General features: G+C 41.2%; 1 protein-coding gene across 7 annotated transcripts in view; it reads right to left on the bottom strand.

Moving 5' to 3' along the window:
- Window positions 1-19,169, bottom strand: part of MAP4K3 (mitogen-activated protein kinase kinase kinase kinase 3) — a 103,448-nt gene that overhangs the window by 9,857 nt on the left and 74,422 nt on the right. For 5 of the 7 annotated variants that reach the window (XM_086631822.1, XM_086631824.1, XM_086631826.1 and 2 more), the window contains 7 exons: window positions 14,449-14,533; window positions 12,097-12,176; window positions 9,276-9,336; window positions 9,072-9,189; window positions 5,261-5,319; window positions 2,595-2,698; window positions 1,631-1,802 (listed from right to left, as the gene is read on the bottom strand). In XM_086631822.1, the coding sequence (XP_086487948.1) occupies window positions 1,631-1,802; window positions 2,595-2,698; window positions 5,261-5,319; window positions 9,072-9,189; window positions 9,276-9,336; window positions 12,097-12,176; window positions 14,449-14,533 (679 nt within the window). Of the gene's footprint in view, window positions 1-1,624; window positions 1,803-2,594; window positions 2,699-5,260; window positions 5,320-9,071; window positions 9,190-9,275; window positions 9,337-12,096; window positions 12,177-14,448; window positions 14,534-19,169 lie in introns of all 7 variants that reach the window. The other 2 variants (XM_086631823.1, XM_086631825.1) reach the window with 2 other exon arrangements.

Here is a 19,169-nt window from a genome sequence, read left to right as displayed (position 1 = left end):
CCATGGATATAGCCACGATGAAAACATGCAACAGAAGCACTGGAGGATAAAAATCTGTACAACCACATTATGCGATGTGGAAATATACATTGCACTGGTTGAAGCTAACAAGAGAAGGAAGACAAGGCGAGAAGCGCTCTGCCAGCTAATTTTTTTAAAAAATATTTTTATCAGATGTTTACAAAAAACCCATCAAATGTCAAACCATGATAAAAGCTATTTGATGGAAGCTATTTGTGACCATATGGTGTACACTTCCCTGTTTAAAAAGCACTGAAAAATCTGTTTCATTGCATTATGGCTCTCCTGCCAGCAGGGGACAGAAATAAACATATACGACATGAGGGTTTACATTAGAGTCAAACAAATAGGAGAAAATAACAACATTGATGCAACACAAGAACACACAAATGATTCAAGGAAGCTAAAGAAGTATTTTTGGAAGGCACAATGCAATGTTAAATTTTCCACATTAAAAAAAAAGAGGAACTGGGAAGGGATTACTCTTCTTGTGTATTTACACACTGATGCTATAACACTGAGAGAAAAGTAACAGCAGGACATTGTGGGTCAAAGAATTTCTCTACAGAGTGCTACTTTTATGGACTCTACTGAAGCCACACACTTACACAGACGTATGAGTTTGAAAATAAAATGCACCAACTCTGAAGTCATTAAGTGCATTAATGGGCCATCCACTGATCACTTCATTTTTTGTAACTATGCTTTAAACTGTGTCAAAATCTGATGTACTTTTCAGCAGCGAGAAAGTCAGCAGGCATCTTCCTAGTGGAAACTACTTCTTAGTGAATTTGACAGTACACAATCAGCCAGGCTTATACATGTATATATGCCAGCACAGGGCTACATAGAAATTCATCATGTATCAACAAGGGCTCTATGCCTGGCAATATCAAAGCTATTTACTGCTTCTAAACCTGCAAGCTATGACTGGGGTCAGCTCACTACTGAATCTAGGTTTAGGGGGGAACCTTGCAACTCTAGAAAAGTAATTCTTAGCACACTTCCTTCTTAAAGAGAATTTCCACTGTTGCTCCTCACTTATAGCACCCAGACCAGTGACAGACAGGTACTTAGTTTCCTGCTACCAGTGGTCCTAAACCCTTCCGTAAACATTGGAAGAATAGAAATATGCTCTCTCTCAGCAAGAGGCTGATATCACCTCTTCTAACCACACCGGGTTAGGAGAGCCTAAACCACACTGCAGGAGAGCCAAACCACACCTACAGTGATGCTGAAAGAAACTGCTGAGAGTGCAATTCTATTAAAATCTATTAAAGAAACAAAACGCATGCTGCCAGGGTAGAGCACAAAACAGTGCAGTGGGTAACAGTCAAGTACAGCCTTATTTATGGAAATGCAAGAAACCACGACTCCATCCTCTGCTATACTCAAAATCTCAAGAAATCCAATCAGTTCAACAGGTAGAAACATCAAAAAAAAGAGTACATGTGCAAGCAGGTACAACCAGATACCCCTTTAAATGGAGAACTTACAATTAGCCTTGATGATTAAACCATAAGTTTCCTTAGAGGAAACCTTTCTAGTGCTTCAGCTATAACAGAAAAGCAAGAAACATTTCTGAATGCAATTACAACAGCACACAAACCTGTTTCTGTAAACCATGAAGAGGTAGAATTTGGGTTGACGGTCTCAAACTTCACCACCTGATTGAAGTCTCTTCCTCTGCTGACACCAACACAAACTAAAGGGAATTCCTGCTCAGGGACTACCAGCATTTCAAACAATCTCAGTGGACAAGGTACAGGAAAATCTATGTGCTAGGTTAGGAAACAAAAACAGATATTAGAAGGGAAACGAGTTTAGTCTAAGTTGCTATTAGCTAACTGTATCATAGACTTTTATACCATACATTTTGTAACCTTAAGTGTACTTCTTCAGAAAACATTAATTGATAGATACAAAAAGCCTGAATTAAGAAGTTTACAGAGCCTTCACGCTGATACAGCTAAAACAAGATAGGATGTCTTTCAGCATGTGTGTCCTGTGCAGCTGCCCACAGATGACAGGAGTGCTACACGCATCACTGCTCTCCCCGACTATGGAGTCACTAAGCCTTGTTTCCCAGACTGATCGAGTTATAGCAGCTACCTTTCTACAAACATGAGTCCACCCTGGCTCTGTCTCTTCAGATGGTGTCAGATGGGGAGATAACACACGTTTCTGGGCACCTCCACAGTCACAAAGCACAGAATAAGTGGCCCTTTTTCTCTGGTATGGGAGCAAGCCCACTGTTAACCCTTGTTAACACTGCCATGTCTCAGTCTGTCAGAAGTTTTTTTACTGTGCAACTAAAAGGCAATGTTCACGGAGAGAAGGGCTTTGCTCTTTAAGTGAAGGGCACCACAAAACCAAGAACATTCCTACAAGTATTCTAAGTCAGTTAATACATATTACATATTTAAATAGCTATTTTCAATGTAATTTAACAGAAACCAAGAGAACAGAGAAAAGTCTAATAACTCAAGAAATGGCTAAGATTTATTCTAAACGAGTCATTACAAGACAAGTAGAACTGAGCACAGAAGTATTTCACCTTATCTTAATATTACCTTGATTAACATAAATTTTTGCATTGGTTCAACCCATTCTAACAAAACAATGCTAGACTGTAGTGCTCCACAAAGGTACTTGTGGCCTGTGTAGGGATTCCTTACTGCCAAAAAAGGAGATATAGAGTACATTAGTGCACTAAGCAAATACAAATTATAAACAATTTCCAACTAAATAACAGTCCATACACTTTTGGAAAATACAACACACACCCCCCCCACCCCCCACCCCCCATTCCTTTATATAAGGAAGCTGCTGAAAAGTCAACATCCATGCCACGAAAATGGTGATGGCAAGCATGGTGGAGCAGGGGCTACCCTTCCACCAGGCAAGAACAGCTACTAGCTGGTGCCAAATAAGCCATAATAAACATGACTCTCAAGAGTGCTGGTGTATGTTTCCCCTCTTGAACTCAAAATAAAGTTTATTGTTGGTTTTTTTTAGACTGGTAGGTGGGATTTACTAAAAAAAAATCGTTGACTGCATACACATTTGAAGGATCTTGCTCTCCCATGTTGGCTGCCTAAGCTATCTCCAAATCATCACGAGAAGCTGTTAAAGAATGGCTTTTTCTATGACACACAGACAGTTAGCCAGCAGGCACTAAACAATCACTGTCACTTGAGAACTGCTCAGCTGCCTTCCAAGCACTGTCACAGTCAGCCTGAAATCCAGGAGCTCTATATTTCTGTTGAATGCTTCTAGATCAGCAGAAAATTCATTGTTTTTTTTAAGTGACATCATCTATTTCCACTCAACTGCTCTTCTATTGTTTGTCGGAACTCAATTAAAAATTGGAAGAGAAAAACAAAGTTGCAAAATTGGGCACTGTTCTGAAGTTTCATAACTTTAATTCTACAGTATTGACAAAAATTTCACTCCTGAAGCACTGCCAGCATATCCATTAAAACAAACAAGTGTTTGTACAATTACATCTAAAGACCAGATTTTTAAAGTGCAGTAAAGTGACCAAGGGCCATCAGGGAATTAACAATACAGTTCCAATAACGATCTTCTACAATCCAGTACTATCTACATAAATGAAACACACTCATGCTACCTTACTGCCAAGGAAATCCACTAGAAATCCCTTGGCACTTTAAACATCAAAGCTGAATTTCATTAATCCAAGTTCTCAATGTCAGTCAAAGCGACTGCAAACTGCAGTGAATGATGCTTGGCATCACCTTTAGTAAGGCTGAACTCAGCAGCAGAAACAACAAAACATGCAATTACCAACACCTGTAAGTAAGGTGGAGAAACAAGACCAGAAGTTCTCGTCTTTTTCTGCCTCCCGTGGCACTGCTGCTTCCCTCAGGCCAAAGGGATACTTACGCTGCTAACAGGAAAGGAGGCTCAGGCTGCTTGTAATAAGTAGGTCAGGAGAGGGGAATCTATCATTTCTCCCCTTGGACTTGCCTTTTGCAGCTGCCCTTGTTGCCATCACAAATTACCACCTAGGCCTATCATGCAAGGACTCCAGGCTTAGTATGCTAAGCTGTCTCTGAATGCCAGGACAGCAGATTACCCCTCGTAATGGCAAGTCCCACGTCATTCTTGGTAAATTGTGTCCCTGTTAGTACAGAAACCACAAGAATACAGAGGTGCACACCACAACGTTTCTCATTTCATAAACAAAGACCTGAAAACATACGTACTTCCATATGAATTTTCATGTCAGAAAGCCAGCATTCCTACCTACTCTCATCCCTGCCTCTCCACCCCTTCGTATGTTCCCTTCAGCATCCATTAACATTCACAGCTTGACTAGATGCCTTAACTAGGGCAAGGCCTGGCCATACACAGTACATATCGTTAACATCCTACCACACTCCAAAGGATTTGCATCCTAGAAAAAGTCACATTTTAACAGGTGAGCTGGACAAAGAAGTGATAACAAACATCAAATGTTTTAGCAATATTGGGGAGATTTTTCTCAGGATAAACGACATATGTTCGCTTACCACTGAGTCTGTGAAAATCTCTTGTATAGTACAACTCCTCACAGCAAACATTTACTCATGGAATACCAGGTGAAACATTTTCAGGGACAAAAGCTCAACTCCAAGCGATCATCCATAGCTACCTTTCCTGGTTTTGTTTTGTTTGTTGGTTTTGGTTTGTTGTTGGGTTTTTGTAGTGGTTTGTTTTTGTTTTTTTAATCTATCTGCCCTCATTCCTCTTTTAAAATGTCTTAAGACAGTGCAGCTTTGACACTTCAGTAACTGGCACTTTGAACACACTTATAGGCTTCAGAGACAACACTGTCCTCAAACAATTGAAAATACTCCTTGCTTTTTATCATCCAATATTGATAACTGGAACTTGTGCTAGGAAGTCAGGCACCTCAAGACTGATGGGTAACTTTAAATCACTCCATCCTTGGAGATTGGGTTCTTCCTGAGGGCTGGTTTAAATCTGACACACATTCTGCTTCTCTGTGTTTCTTGAGAATTTTCTTTAAATATAAAGAGCAAAATGGAAAAAAGTTTTCACTGCTGAAACGCAAAGACTAGCCTGAATGAGCTCACTGTCTGCAAATGCATAGTTTCACAATAATGACAAAAGTCTCTTCTCTCTTTACCTCCTAAACCTGACTCACTAATCTTAATACTGCCACCATTTGTACTGCTTCTTGGCATTTATTCTGCAGATCTTTACTTACCAACACAACACTTCTGACACCATTTAGTGTCAGGAATTTTTGTAGACACTGCAAACTTCCTACAAGATACAAATACAGAATTATTAATCAATTAAAACAACTGAATGAATTTGCTTTTTAGAGAGTTCATAGATTTCTAGGTTGGAAAAGACCTTAGAGATCATTCAGTCCAACTGTCCCTAATCCTCCATTAAACCATATCCTTAAGTAGTTCATCCACCCTTTTCTTAAACACATCCAGGGATGGGGACTCAACCACCTCCCTGGGCAGCCTATTCCAGTGGCTGACAACCCTTTCAGAGAAGAAATACTTTCTAACATCCAACCTGAACCTCCCCTGACTAAGCTTATACCCATTTCCTCTTGTCCTATCACCCATCACTAATGTAAAGAGCCCTTCCCCCACCTCTCCACCATCCCTTCTCAACTATTTGTAGGCTGTAATCAGGTCTCCCCTCAGCCTCCTCTTCTCCAGGCTAAACAGCCCCAACTCCCTCAGCCGCTCCCCATAAGTTTTATTTTCCAGCCCCTTGACCAGTTTAGTCGCCCTTCTTTGGACTCGCTCCAGGAGCTCAATATCTCTCTTAAAGCGAGGGGCCCAAAACTGGACACAATATTCCAGGTGCGGCCTCACCAGTGCCGAGTACAGGGGCAGGATCACTTCCCTATTCCTGCTGGTCACACTATTCTTGATACACGCCAGTATCCCATTGGCCTTTTTGGCCACCTGGGCACACTGCTGGCTCATATCAAGCCAGCAGTCAACCAACACCCCTAGGTCCTTCTCTGCCAGGCAGCTCTCCAGCCACTCTTCCCCGAGCCTATAGCGATGCTTGGGGTTTTTACACCCCAAGTGAAGGACTCTGCACTTGGCCTTATTAAAGCTCATGCCATTGGCCTCAGCCCAACGATCCAGTCTGTTCAAATCCCTCTGAAGGGCCTCCCTACCCTCGAGCAGATCGACACAGCCTCCCAGCTTGGTGTCGTCTGCAAATTTACTGAGGGTACATTCAATCCCCTCATCCAGGTCATTGATAAAGATGTTAAACAGAACTGGACCCAGCACTGAGCCCTGGGGAACCCCACTGGTGACCGGCCTCCAGCCGGATTTAGCCCCATTTACCACCACTCTTTGGGCCCGGCCATCCAGCCAGTTTTTAACCCAAAGGAGGGTGTGCCTATCCAGGCCAGCAGTTACCAGTTTCTCAACCAGAACACTATGAGAAACTCTATCAAAGGCTTTACTGAGGTCAAGGAAAACTACATCCACAGCCCTTCCCTCGTCAACCAGGCGGGTCACCCCATCATAGAAGGTGATCAGGTTTGATTGGCAAGACCTGCCTTTCATAAACCCATGTTGACTGGGCCTGATCACCCAATTAACCTGTATGTGCTCATTAACAGCACTCAAGGTAAGATAGTTGTTGTTGGGAAAAATAAAAATATATTTATTTGTATATTTCTTCTCAAAATGATATGCCTAGAACATACATGGTGATCCCTTTGTTAGCACTAAGATACTGCTCAGTTATGCAGCATTATGAATGCAGTTAAAGTCAGGAATGGAAAGGAATAGGTACCTCAGTACCTTCAAGCATCATTTACCACTATCTCTTGCTATTTAATTATATACATTTATACATATGCCTGGATAGTCTACTGGTACTCCCATGATCATTCTTTGTAACTTTAACTTACTGCATCGTGTGCTGGATTCTATACAAAGTCCACTCTTGTCCCAAGAACATCACAGTTTGAAGACAAGACATGTCTTGTCCAAGGACCCAAGGAGTGCAGGAAATGATAGGATAGCTTGCTGGGCCACAGTCCTTGCAAACTAACAGATTAAATTTTGCAAAACATTTCATAGGCAGCACAGCATGCATTTCTAGAGGAGGTCTGAAGGAGGACTGGAAGGCAGCTTTGCAAGATCTTTTCTCATGTGCAGGGGACACTCCCTGAGAAATCATGAAAACAATTACTTGAAAATTTATTGGATAAGCCAGGGAAGGTGTTATTTGCGGGTAGTGGGAATTTGTGTTTCTATACAGACTAGAAGACGACAGACAGTATGGAGGTTGGCCACAGTAGGCCTGACAGTAAAAATAACTAACATGATGCTGTAGAAAAGATGGGCGTAAGTGGAATGATAGGTAGATGCTGCAGTCAAAGCTATGACTTAGGAAAATACTTGCACAGCATTTCAAAAGAAGCTGTCCAGAAGTGACTGATAATGCAGCAGGATCGAGCAGCATGAAAACTAAGTACCGACCACAAATTTTGGTTGGAAGAAGTCACGGAAGGTTTGAAAGCAACTGCTCAATGACACTCAAGGGAAAGAAGCTGGAAAGGAGATTTATCACAGAAACATTCTCTGCTACTGAATGTTTACCTACCAAGTATCATAAATTGAGTTTAGACCATTTTGCAGATGAATATACGAAACTCACAAATTACTTTGAATTCTCTTTTGCTTTGCATTTTCTCTACTGAAAACTTTGCTTTTAACATATCTGCATTTTTCAGGTAGCACTGATCATCATCTTATCCAGTGAATCTCTCCTGCCTTTGAATGACTGGCTTGACACTCACACATTCAGGTTGTACTGCATTTTTCTTGGGATGTGACATGACTGGACAAGAAATTTTCTGAGCCTTCTGCAACTTAGGTAAAGTGTCACTCCAGGCTGAATGTAGTCTGAAAGTTTTCTTCATGTGATCCTTATGATAATCATGGTTATTAGTTCACTGCTGATACAGTCCTCAAGCCAAAGTCACTCAGCCAAAGTTAGTTTGGAAGAGAGATGAGCAAAACAGCAGGGCAGGCACACAGAAGACAACAATTCAAAGCACAAATTATCTCTTTGGTAATCAGAATTTAACCTCTAGGAAGAACGCAATTTTCAGACAAGTGCACCATTATGTTTGCAGATGACTAACAAGAAGCCTTTCCTGAATCCAAGAATTAAATGTTAATAGGCTGTTAATACAAACAAAGGTAGCAGGTCTTCTGTAACACAATTTCCTAGCAGAAAGCCTATTATATGAGAAGAACCAGTGATTCACAATGCACTTTAAGAATCAAAGGTTTCTCTGCAAACTAGATTAGTGTTACTACCTCCTCCTCTTGGATTTGAATGGGCTCCTCAGGCTTGTTTTGCAGCCAGCACTGTACTCAGTCTCTGGGACTTTGTATGTACTTGTTGGTAAATAAAGTTGGAGGGGCTGCATGCACAACATGCTGTAGGTATCTGGGACAAAAGTACCTTCTACACCAGCCTGTGAAAAACGACTAGCCAATGATGAGCATCAAATCTGTACTCCAGTTCTACTCTTCCCAGCTTTTAAAATAATGCATGAGCCCATTCCCTCTGCAGTAAGAGATTACACATTCCCCACTTTTTTTTTTTTTTAATAGACTAGAAAGGTAGTCTCATAGTAACTAATGTAAGATCACTATTTCTACTTGCCTGAAATACCACCGGTACAATACAGACCCTAGATTTTGTTTAGCATCAAGTACACCCAGGATTTACCATACTAGACTATACCTGAAAAGAGCTATGTCCAGAAACAAGAGGCTTCATGACAAGAAGGTAAGATGTACCAAAACCCATCTCTCTAATAAGAATATTTTCACATCTTGATTTGTGTAAATTTAGGGGTCTACCATCTGATTAATGCCTATATGAGTTATTCATGGCAATCTGTGAACAGAGTTCCACATTATTTGGTATTACGAGACTTTGACAAGCATATTCTAAGATCCCAGAATTAAGATATTCTGATATAGTTCATGACATGTATTTACCTGGGAAGTATTCGGTCAGGGAGTTTATGTGCTGGAATAGCAACGGGTAACTTTTGCATTTGCCTTGCATAATCAAAGAGTCCTGGTAGATTATGGGAATAAAGCTGAGAAGCTTTACCTGGAAGTGAGAAAACAAAACTACTCTTCAAATACGAAATCAGATGTTTACCAGCACTACCACTCAAAGATAGCACAGTAACTTACCAGATATTGATAACAAGCAATTGTTCATGACATATAACCACGTACATCTTCGAGGAAATAGCTGATAAAGGGAAGGAAAAACAAAGAAAGAAAAGCATTCAATTTGATATACACAAAATGTGAGCACATTACGCTGATCAATTACTATATGCGTAGACAACAGGACAAAACTACTATTGACTTGCTTTTTGTAGCAGAAATTAGCTTAAGCCAAGTAATGTTTACCTGGATTCCACAGTTAATTCAGAGTAAATCTTAGGTACATACACTATATTTAACATACACATTAACATTTAGACAATTAGCACGTTTTATATGCATGTCTTCAAGTATACTGTAATTAGCCCACAAGACGTCATTATGAAGATCAATCCATCCTTTTTCAAAAATTTTAAAAACCACCAAACTTTCTCCTTCAAAGAAGAGCTTAACAACATAACCTTCAGTAAACAAAGCATGGTCTACGAGCCACAGCCATTCTAAAGCCTGTGACAGTTCAAATCTCTTGAAACAAAACTGGCACTGCATCTCATTACACATTTCACTTAAGTGATCAAGTAACGCTACAAATAGTCAAGGCAGAATTGTTATTTGTCAAATCCCACAATTACTAGAAAGATGGGACTGAAACCAACATATCCTTAAAAAAAAAAAAAAGGAAGACATATTTTAAAAGAAAGAGGTACTTTTTTCCCCTCTCACATAACTTTTGTAGCTTGTTGCCAACAGAGGTCATGGAGGTATAAACAACAGATTAGACATACTCATGTCCAACAGGTCTATAAATGGACACAAAAAGCAAAGAGGCAGGGATCCTCCAACATCCTCCATTCAATGACTGTAGGAGACTCTGAACAGAATGGACAGCAGACAGTGGTCAAGCTCTTGGGTACTTCCATTTTAGAAAATAGACTATTGGGCTAGACAGACCACTCAAAAGAATGTTTCTTTTACTCTTAAAAAAACCAAAACAAAACTCCACTGCAAACAAGTAAATCACACCACCCCCCTCAAAAAAACCCCAACAACAAACCAAACCACCAAAAACCAAAAAAAAACCCACCCCTCACTTCACTGCTGGTTTATTATAAAGATTTGAAGAGATGCGTAAATTATTTGAAATATTTTTCTGCCAAAGAGCAAGAGACTCATCTTGAATCTGTTCTAACTCCTGGAAATGTATACTATTTCTGCTTTGTTCGTAAGTGAAGTGGAATGTAGTGAAAAATAACCAAGCATACTACTTCTCCTTTTACACTGAATTGTACGAGATCTACAGAGTAAACAATGATGTGAAAAACAGAACCTAAAAATGCTACTGAAGCCCTGTTGCCTGTTATCCTAAATACCGAAGTAATAAATGGTTAGCGCAGAGAGTGCACTTCTATTCCTAAAGTCTTCTCATAATCTAAACACACTGTAAGAACCACCATTATTATGGTAATAATCTACCAGCCTGGCTGTATCCAAATTTAATGTGCAAGTTTTGATTGATCTTCTGTAGCTGTGTAAGCGTATTGTGAATTAGTAGGTTTGCATCTAAGGATTAGAGAAGAACAGCAACACTTAAAATTTGCAGGTTGACTGACCTGTCACTCATTCTTCCTGTTCTGCACATGACTGGCTGTTTTTACAAGCATCTCTTCTTGTCTCTAAGTGCTTATTAAAACATTTCCCTAAAAGTTCGCTAGGCAATGCACTATAGAACATGGTGCTTAGAGAAACAAAGGACAAATATGAAAGCATGAGTTTCATTACACCTATTCTCCTTGCCAATTTAAAAAAAAAAACCAACAAAACAAACAACCCATACAAAAACCTAAAAACAAACAAATAAAATAAAATTATTAAAAAAAAACCAAACACAAACACAAGAGAAAAAAGCAAACAAAACTTTCTTGGTTTACCTGGCCTACGAGAATTATTGTATTAGTGATATTTCTGCGGGTAGGTTTTACAACTGCAATGCAGCAGCAAAGAGGTACCTGAGCTAAGTTTAAACCAGTTAACTCAAGTACCAGTGTGATTATGGGTTACATGGAGGTCAGTGCAAGCTAGCTAGGCCTTCTTCTCAACATAACGGACATGTCTACAACATCTGGACCCTGAAAGATGAACAAACACCAGTGCCTCCAGCTTACAGTGTGAAGGCTGTCCTTGCAAATTCCTCCATCTTGATGGCAGATGCATAGCTCCCTAAGTTAGGGAGAAGGTAGGAAAGAAAACAAGTCTCAGAGATTAACAAAAGAGCTGGAGAAGACATCATACAGAAAAGCCAGCAATTGGCATTTCCCCCTTTCCGACTACTCCCTCAAAAAAGTTACTATTTATAAGATTCTGCAAAGACAGAGTTTTAACTGGGATTCAGTAAGACGAGTCTCATCAGCAAAGCTGCTTTTAAGACCAAAAGATTGAAACCAGCATATAAAGGATCTCCTTGCTTCTCTGTAGCTGAAACACAATGTTTGTTGCAAATAGTCTATCTGGTAACTAAGTTTTAAAGAAAATAGAAATTTTCATCCAAAATGTATCAGGGAGATTCCATATTATTTAACACATCATTTAACAGCAGGACAACACACTACAATGAAGTTCAACACATTGATAGATGCAGATCTCCTACTTAAATATGGTTCAGCCTACAAAAAACTTAAACATGACTGAAAGGTATCCTCAAGACAAAACATTTAAAGTAAATCTCAGTGTAGCTAGTGCCTGTGTAACTGTAGCAAAGACAATTTCTTACAGATTACATAACATTAATTTCAGTGGCTAAAAAAAGTCAATTTTTTTTTTCTGAAATATCAAAACAGAAACATACCTGCTCCATTGATGTTTCATGAAGCTCATTGAGGTTCAGTGTGTAAATACCTTCTTCTGCACCAAATATCAAGTACTGATCTGCAAACACCAACAAAAAAGGTAATCTAGAAATACTGATCTAAGGAAAGTGTGTTTCATAAAAGTTAGCTTTTTACTAAACAAAGACTTAAAACAATTACACACATTGAAAACAGAAACCTATAATAGTTAAAGCATTTGAAAGCAGGGAAAATTAATCTTGCTAAGGTAGCTTAAATTTGTGGATAGGGCTGTTTTAAGACACTAGGCAAGATCAGTCTTTTTTTTTGTGACTAACAATTGGAATAAAAACCAGCAGTGACACAACCACAAACAATAATTCACGTGAATAATTGGTGATTGATTTCCATATCATAGAATGGTTTGGGTTGGAAGGGACCTTAAAGATCATCTAATTCCAACCTCCCTGCCATGGGCAGGGACACCTTCCATGAGATCAGGTTGCTCAAAGCCTCATCCAGCCTGGCCTTGAACACTTCCACGGATAGGGCAACCACAACCACCACTCTCATTGTAAAAAAATTTCTTCATTGCATTTAATTGAAATCTCCCCTCTTTCAGTTTAAAGCCATTGCCCCTTGTCCTGTCACTACACGCCCTTGTAAAAAGTCCTTCTCCAGCTTTCCTGTAGGGCCCCTTTAGGTACTGGAAGGCTGCTAGAAGGTCTCCCCGGAGCCTTCTCTTCGCCAGGCTGAATAACCTCAACTCTCTCAGCCTGTCTTCATAGGAATGGGGCTCCAGCCCTCAGATCATCTTTGTGGCCCTCCTCTGGACCCACTCCAACAGCTCCATGTCCTTCGTAGGATGAGGGCCCAAGAGCTGAATGCAGTACTCCAGGTGGAGTCTCATGAAAGCAGGGCAGAAGGGCAGAATCACCTTTCTCGACCTGCTGGCCACACTTCTCTGGATGCAGCCCAGGATACCATTGGCTTTCTGGGCTGCAAGCACACATTGTTGGCTCATGTTGAGCTTCTCATCAACCAATACCCCCAAGTCCTTCCACGCCCAGCCTGTACTTGTGCTTGGAATTGCCTCGACCCACGTGCAGGACCTTGCCCTTGGCCTTGTTGAACTTCATGAGGTTCACACAGGCCCACAGGCCTTTCAGGGTCCCCCTGGATGGCATCCCTTCCCTCCAGCGTGTCGACAACACTACACAGCTTGGCATTGTCAGGAAACTTGTTGAGGGTGCACTCAATCCCACTGTCCATGTCACCAACAAAGACGTTAAACAGCACCAGCCCCAATACCGACCCCTGAGGAACTCCACTTGTCACTGGCCTCCACTTGGACATTGAACTGCTGACAGCAACTCTTTGAGTGTGACCATCCAGCCAATTCCTTATCCACCAAATGGTCCATCCGTCAAATCCATGTCTCTCCAATTTAGAGACAAGGATGTCATGTGAAACGTGTTAAAAGCTTTAGACAAGGTCCAGGTAAATTTACATTTTTGTGACGTATAGCCTTAAAAAAATATACATATATTTTGTGACATATAGCCTTCTTTTGGAGTACTTCAGCAGCAGTACTGACTGGAATGTTTTCTCAGTACTTTGAGGGTGTCCCACTTCTTGAACGTAATTAATATCTTGGATTGCATTTAAGCATATGTGCAAAACAGACAACTCGTACTGAGATGTCACCTGCAAAAGACTGACTTGTGTAATTTCTGTTTCTAAAAATCTTAAGTATTTTCTGGCTTACTGGCTCAGTAGCACATCTATATAGCCCATAATCAAAAGGTGAAATTGCAGACAACATGAGTACAATGTTACCAATTGTCCCTTTCATCAGGCCATTTAATAAATCACTGCAATGTATGCAAAAATAAAGAGAGTTGCAGAAACCTGTAGGACCAGAAAGATGTAGGGTGGGGAAATAATTTAAAAAATCAAGTGAAGGATAAAGAAATCAAACTCAATCAGGATCTCTGAAAGTCAGATTTTCTAAAAATAAATTAGGATTGGTATCTTTTGGACTAAAATGTTAAGAAGCATCTTGAATCAAAACAGAATTATCTTTTTTTTACCTTTGATATGTAATTTATTCTTTTGAATCAAAGCTGAAAATTGCACCCCATATATCTTAACATAATTAAAAGACCAACATTGAGCTTCAGACAGAAGTGGCATAATTAAAGAACCTCTGCTTATATAAACCTATTTTACAATATGTCTATAATTAAAGAACTTCTGCTTATATAAACCTATTTTACAATATGTCTATTTTAAAAGGAATAGTCTTGCTCATCAGCAGTCTCAAAATCCAAGGAGAGGACAAAACGGGTAAAACATATGTAATATACTACCTCTTGTATCTGGATTTATCCACGAGGTTGCACAGTGAATTTTTAATGGACAGCCATTGAAAACCTTTGAAAAGCAAGCACCCATCTGTAGAAGTAAAAACAATTTAAAATAAACATTGAAAAATTAAAATGTGACATTTCCAATAGGATTACTTTTACTTAAAGTAGTAACAAAAGGTTAAGAGTAGATTCGTTTGCCATGTGGAAAATAACCTCATCCACACAAGAAGCTGACAAAAGGATTTATTTTTTTTAAAGTTATTTTTCCTTTGCGCATAAGACCTTTCTAAACAAGCACACCAGAATTAGCATTTTGGAATCAGCTCTTAAACTAACAGCCTATGCACCCACTTACGACAAAGGTGACAAACCTGAAAAAGGTTCCTGAATTTTGTGACTTTAGAAAGTCTCGGAGAAACTTTATTCTTGCCATATTTCAGACATTTAATATAAAACTCTAGGTCATGCAACAATCAACATCTTAGTCTCAGATTCTCAATTAGTTGTTTTGAATTAACTTATTTTCAATATTGATTGCTTCCCAAAGAGAAACCTCTGGTAGAAGATCCCACTCCTTGTTCAACATAACTCTAATAAACTTAGTTTGTCTATTAAGGGTCTTGCATTCTACAAAAGAATCGATCTCTCCATCTTCCCCTCAGCGAAGCACAAGCATTTGTAGGCATTTATACGAATACTTCGTAAATTTGTTTCAAGATGACAGAAGAGCAAAAGGCAGGGCTTCCTCCTTTCCCCTCAAACATCAACATAACAATTACTCATCCTGTTTTGTTAAGAAACAGAGCTGATTGACAGTACCTTAGAAGAAAAGGAATGATGCAGCAGTAAACAACAATTAGTAAAGTGAAATGTCATCGTTTATCAAATGATGATCAAGCATAAGAACCAGTCAGGTAAGGGTTGTCATCCTGAATATAAAAAGCTACATACTCTGTAATACAGCTACAGAACAGCAAATGTTTTCAGTTTATACTAATACTTTGTGAATTATTATCAATCTATAAACTGAGTTAACCAAATAGCTATCATGTTAACAATCGGACAATTTTTTTTAACCAGTTGCTGAAAACAAAGTCTGCACACATTTCAGTCACTTCTGAAAACAGTTTAGTACAATAAGAAAAAGAACCTAACAACTTCATAATTAACCCTTTAAAAAGAAAAGCAGCAGAAGTTAGACCCTTCTTTGCGCTTCAGACATCTCTCACTTCTGCATCACTATAATGAAGTCCATGAGTTTGTCTATAGATACTTCTGCAAGGGAAGAATCAAATTCATTAAGATAATCAGCAAAACATGAAAGACCCCATTGCACAAAGACAAGGGGAAAGACTTCAGCACTGCTAGTACGACAGCAGAAGTCTGAGAACCGAGGCAGGGAGCTGGCTGCTTGCTAGACAATGAGATGATCCTTCTCCAGGTGTAAGAACAGCAGAAAGAGAAAAGATACACGTGAGGCAGGAATATGAGAAGATCCCAACACAGAGTGACCTCAAGGCACTCACAACTTCAATTATATTAAATCCCTTGGCAGTAAGGAATTTGAAGGAGGAATGATAACCAGAAAAATAATAAAGGTTTTTTTTTGCGGCAGTTTTATGGAAGCCTCCTTCCAAGTGCGCAGGGCACTGAAAGGCACTCAATAGAAAATACACCAGATGACACTCGAAGCACTAATCTCCTAGAATACTGCTAAGTGTTCCTACTGCTCCTGTAACCAGCTACACAATTCTCCTTGACCCTTTTCATGCACTGAAGAAAGATGCTGCACAGTGGAGGGAAGCTGTGCTCACTGCTAAGACCTAGCTGAGCTCTGCACTGATAAGCTGGATAAGAAAGAAGGAGGAGATGGAAGTCAGAAGAGAGTAATCATGTTTCTCTGGCTGTTCTTAGCCCTGATCTCCAGGAAGCGCAGAGCCAAGATGCTGCTGCAAATGCCTCAGAAGGGTAAATGGAGCCCAAGGGTATCATCTCTAAATATCAAACAAATCTCAAGGATACAATTGAGAATCAGACAAATTATTAAACTGAGTTGCTAGTGGGGGAAGAAAAACATTAAATAAAAGGCTGAGGCAAGGCTGCTTGATCTGACTGCTGCCATGGAGGCATTTAAGCCTCGGGGGAATTTCAAGAGGCAGAGCCTTCTCTCATTGGTAGGATCTAACAGGTCTCCCTGTGCTGCAAGCCACCTAAAGTAGCAGGGAAAAAACACACTACCAGACTGGGTTATTAAGAGAGATGAACAAAACCTCCAGAGTCACAAGCAACCATGCACAGATACCATTAACAAAGTCCTAGAACACAGAATCACAGAATGGTTTGGGTTGGAAGGGACCTCAAAGATCATCTAGTTCCAACCTCCCTGCCATGGGCAGGGACACCTTCCATGAGATCAGGTTGCTCAAAGCCTCATCCAACCCGGCCTTGAACACTTCCAGGGATAGGGCAACCACAACTTTTCAATACAACCTATTCCAGTATTTTATCACCCATATTGTAAAATATTTCTTCATTATATCTAATCAAAATCTTTCAGTTTAAAGCCATTGCCCCTTGTCCTGTCACTACACGCCCTTGTAAAAAGTCCTTCTCCAGCTTTCCTGTAGCCCCTTTAGGTACTGGAAGGCTGCAATAAGATCCTCCCGGAGCCTTCTCTTCGCCAGGCTGAATAACCTCAACTCTCTCAGCCTGTCTTCATAGGAATGGGGCTCCAGCCCTCAGATCATCTTTGTCGCCCTCCTCTGGACCCACTCCAACAGCTCCATGTCCTTCGTAGGATGAGGGCCCAAGAGCTGAATGCAGTACTCCAGGTGGAGTCTCATGAAAGCAGGGCAGAAGGGCAGAATCACCTTTCTCAACCTGCTGGCCACACTTCTTTGGATGCAGCCCAGGATACCATTGGCTTTCTGGGCTGCAAGCACACATTGTTGGCTCATGTTGAGCTTCTCATCAACCAACACCCCCAAGTCCTTCTCCGCCCAGCCTGTGTTTGTGCTTGGGATTGCCTCGACCCATGTGCAGGACCTTGCCCTTGGCCTTGTTGAACTGCATGAGGTTCACACAGGCCCACAGGCCTTTCAGGGTCCCCCTGGATGGCATCTCTCCCCTCCAGCCTGTCAACGACACCACATAGCTTGGTGTTGTCAGTGAACTTGCTGAGGGTGCACTCGATCCCACTGTCCATGTCACTAACAAAGACGTTAAATAGCACTGGCCTCAGCGCTGACCCCTGAGGAACACCACTTGTCACTGGCCTCCACTTGGACATTGAGCCATGGACAGCAACTCTTTGAGTGCGATCATCCAGCCAATTCCTTATCCACCAAATGGTCCATCCATCAAATCCATGTCTCTCCAATTCAGAGACAAGGATGTTGTGTGGGACAGTATCAAATGCTTTAGACAAGTCCAGGTAGATGACGTCAGTTATTCTTCCCTTATCCACCAATGCTGTTATCCTGTCGTAGGCAGCCACCAAATCTGTCAGGCATGAATTGCTCTCAGTGAAGCCATGTTGGCTGTCACCAATCACCGTCTTTTTTCCATGTTGTGCTGCGTTTAAGTGTTGGGGTTTGGTAGCACAGGAGGGGCTGTGAAATGGCCCCTGTAAGTAGTCACAAAAAAGCTTCCCTGGCTCCAAAAACCAGTCAGCCCTCTGGCCAGGTCACATTTCCCATCCCCTCAGGCCAGGGCCGAGCCAGTCAGTGCCTCTGTGAATGCCCTATTTAAGAATGAAGGAGCCCTAACAGAGGCTGGACCTACACTGAAGAGAGAGGGGAGGTGGGGGGCTGGCCCCAGGCCTCCCGAGCAGGTGGCTGCCCACACTGGGCCACTGCTACCCAACTGGAGATGGCTGCAGCAGCGCAGCTTGGAGAGCTCTGAAGCGCCTCGCTTCCGGGGCACCTGCTGGGAGGAGTTTGTCTTGCCGGGACTGCTGAGGTTCACTGAGAGTGTTATCCAACAATGAAGGGGCTAAAACTTTTGCAAGAATTTCATGAAGAGTTTAGTAGGCGGTTTGCACATACCTCAAGAACATAACAAGATGAGCATCCTTGAAGCTGCCCAGAGTGATTAGAAGGGAGGCTCTTTATCCAGAACTTGAAGGGAACATCCCAGAGAACGTATAAACTTTGTGATCATGTTTCTCTGAACTGTGACCATGCAGTGACTTAGGGAAAAGGTAATTCTGGCAGGGGGAGATCACGACCACCGACTCACAGACCACCTCCCCTAAACACATCCCAGACCCAAAAGAAAGGGGTGAACGAAGAGAACTGAGCATGCAAAGGAATTTACAAGTAAAGCAAGAGAAAATGAACCAATTGTTTAAGAGAATAACAAAGACTACGTAAACACGTTATGAGTATGCTTGATTGCAGTGTATAACTAAGTTTCTGTCCAGGGGCCAGAGGTGCAGCCAGGAGGAGATATCCCCCATGCACCTGGCGCCGCAATAAAGTAATGCCACTTTCTAACACTGCACACTGTGTTAAAGAGTTTCTGTCCGGATTTTCGGTGACAAGAGGACTGAGACCTGAGAAAAACGGCCATGCAGACACCAAGGGCAGTGAAGATGGAAAGGGAGGAGGTGTGCCGGAGCTGAGATTCCCCTGCAGCCCGTGGTGAGACAGCAGGCAGCTCCCCTGCAGCCTGTGGAGATTAACAGTGGAGCAGAGACCCACCCCCAGCCCAGGGAGAAC

Source organism: Tauraco erythrolophus, chromosome 2, assembly GCF_009769465.1.
Source record: "Tauraco erythrolophus isolate bTauEry1 chromosome 2, bTauEry1.pri, whole genome shotgun sequence".
Lineage (NCBI taxonomy): Eukaryota > Metazoa > Chordata > Aves > Musophagiformes > Musophagidae > Tauraco > Tauraco erythrolophus.
This window is presented reverse-complemented; position numbering and strand designations above follow the sequence as displayed.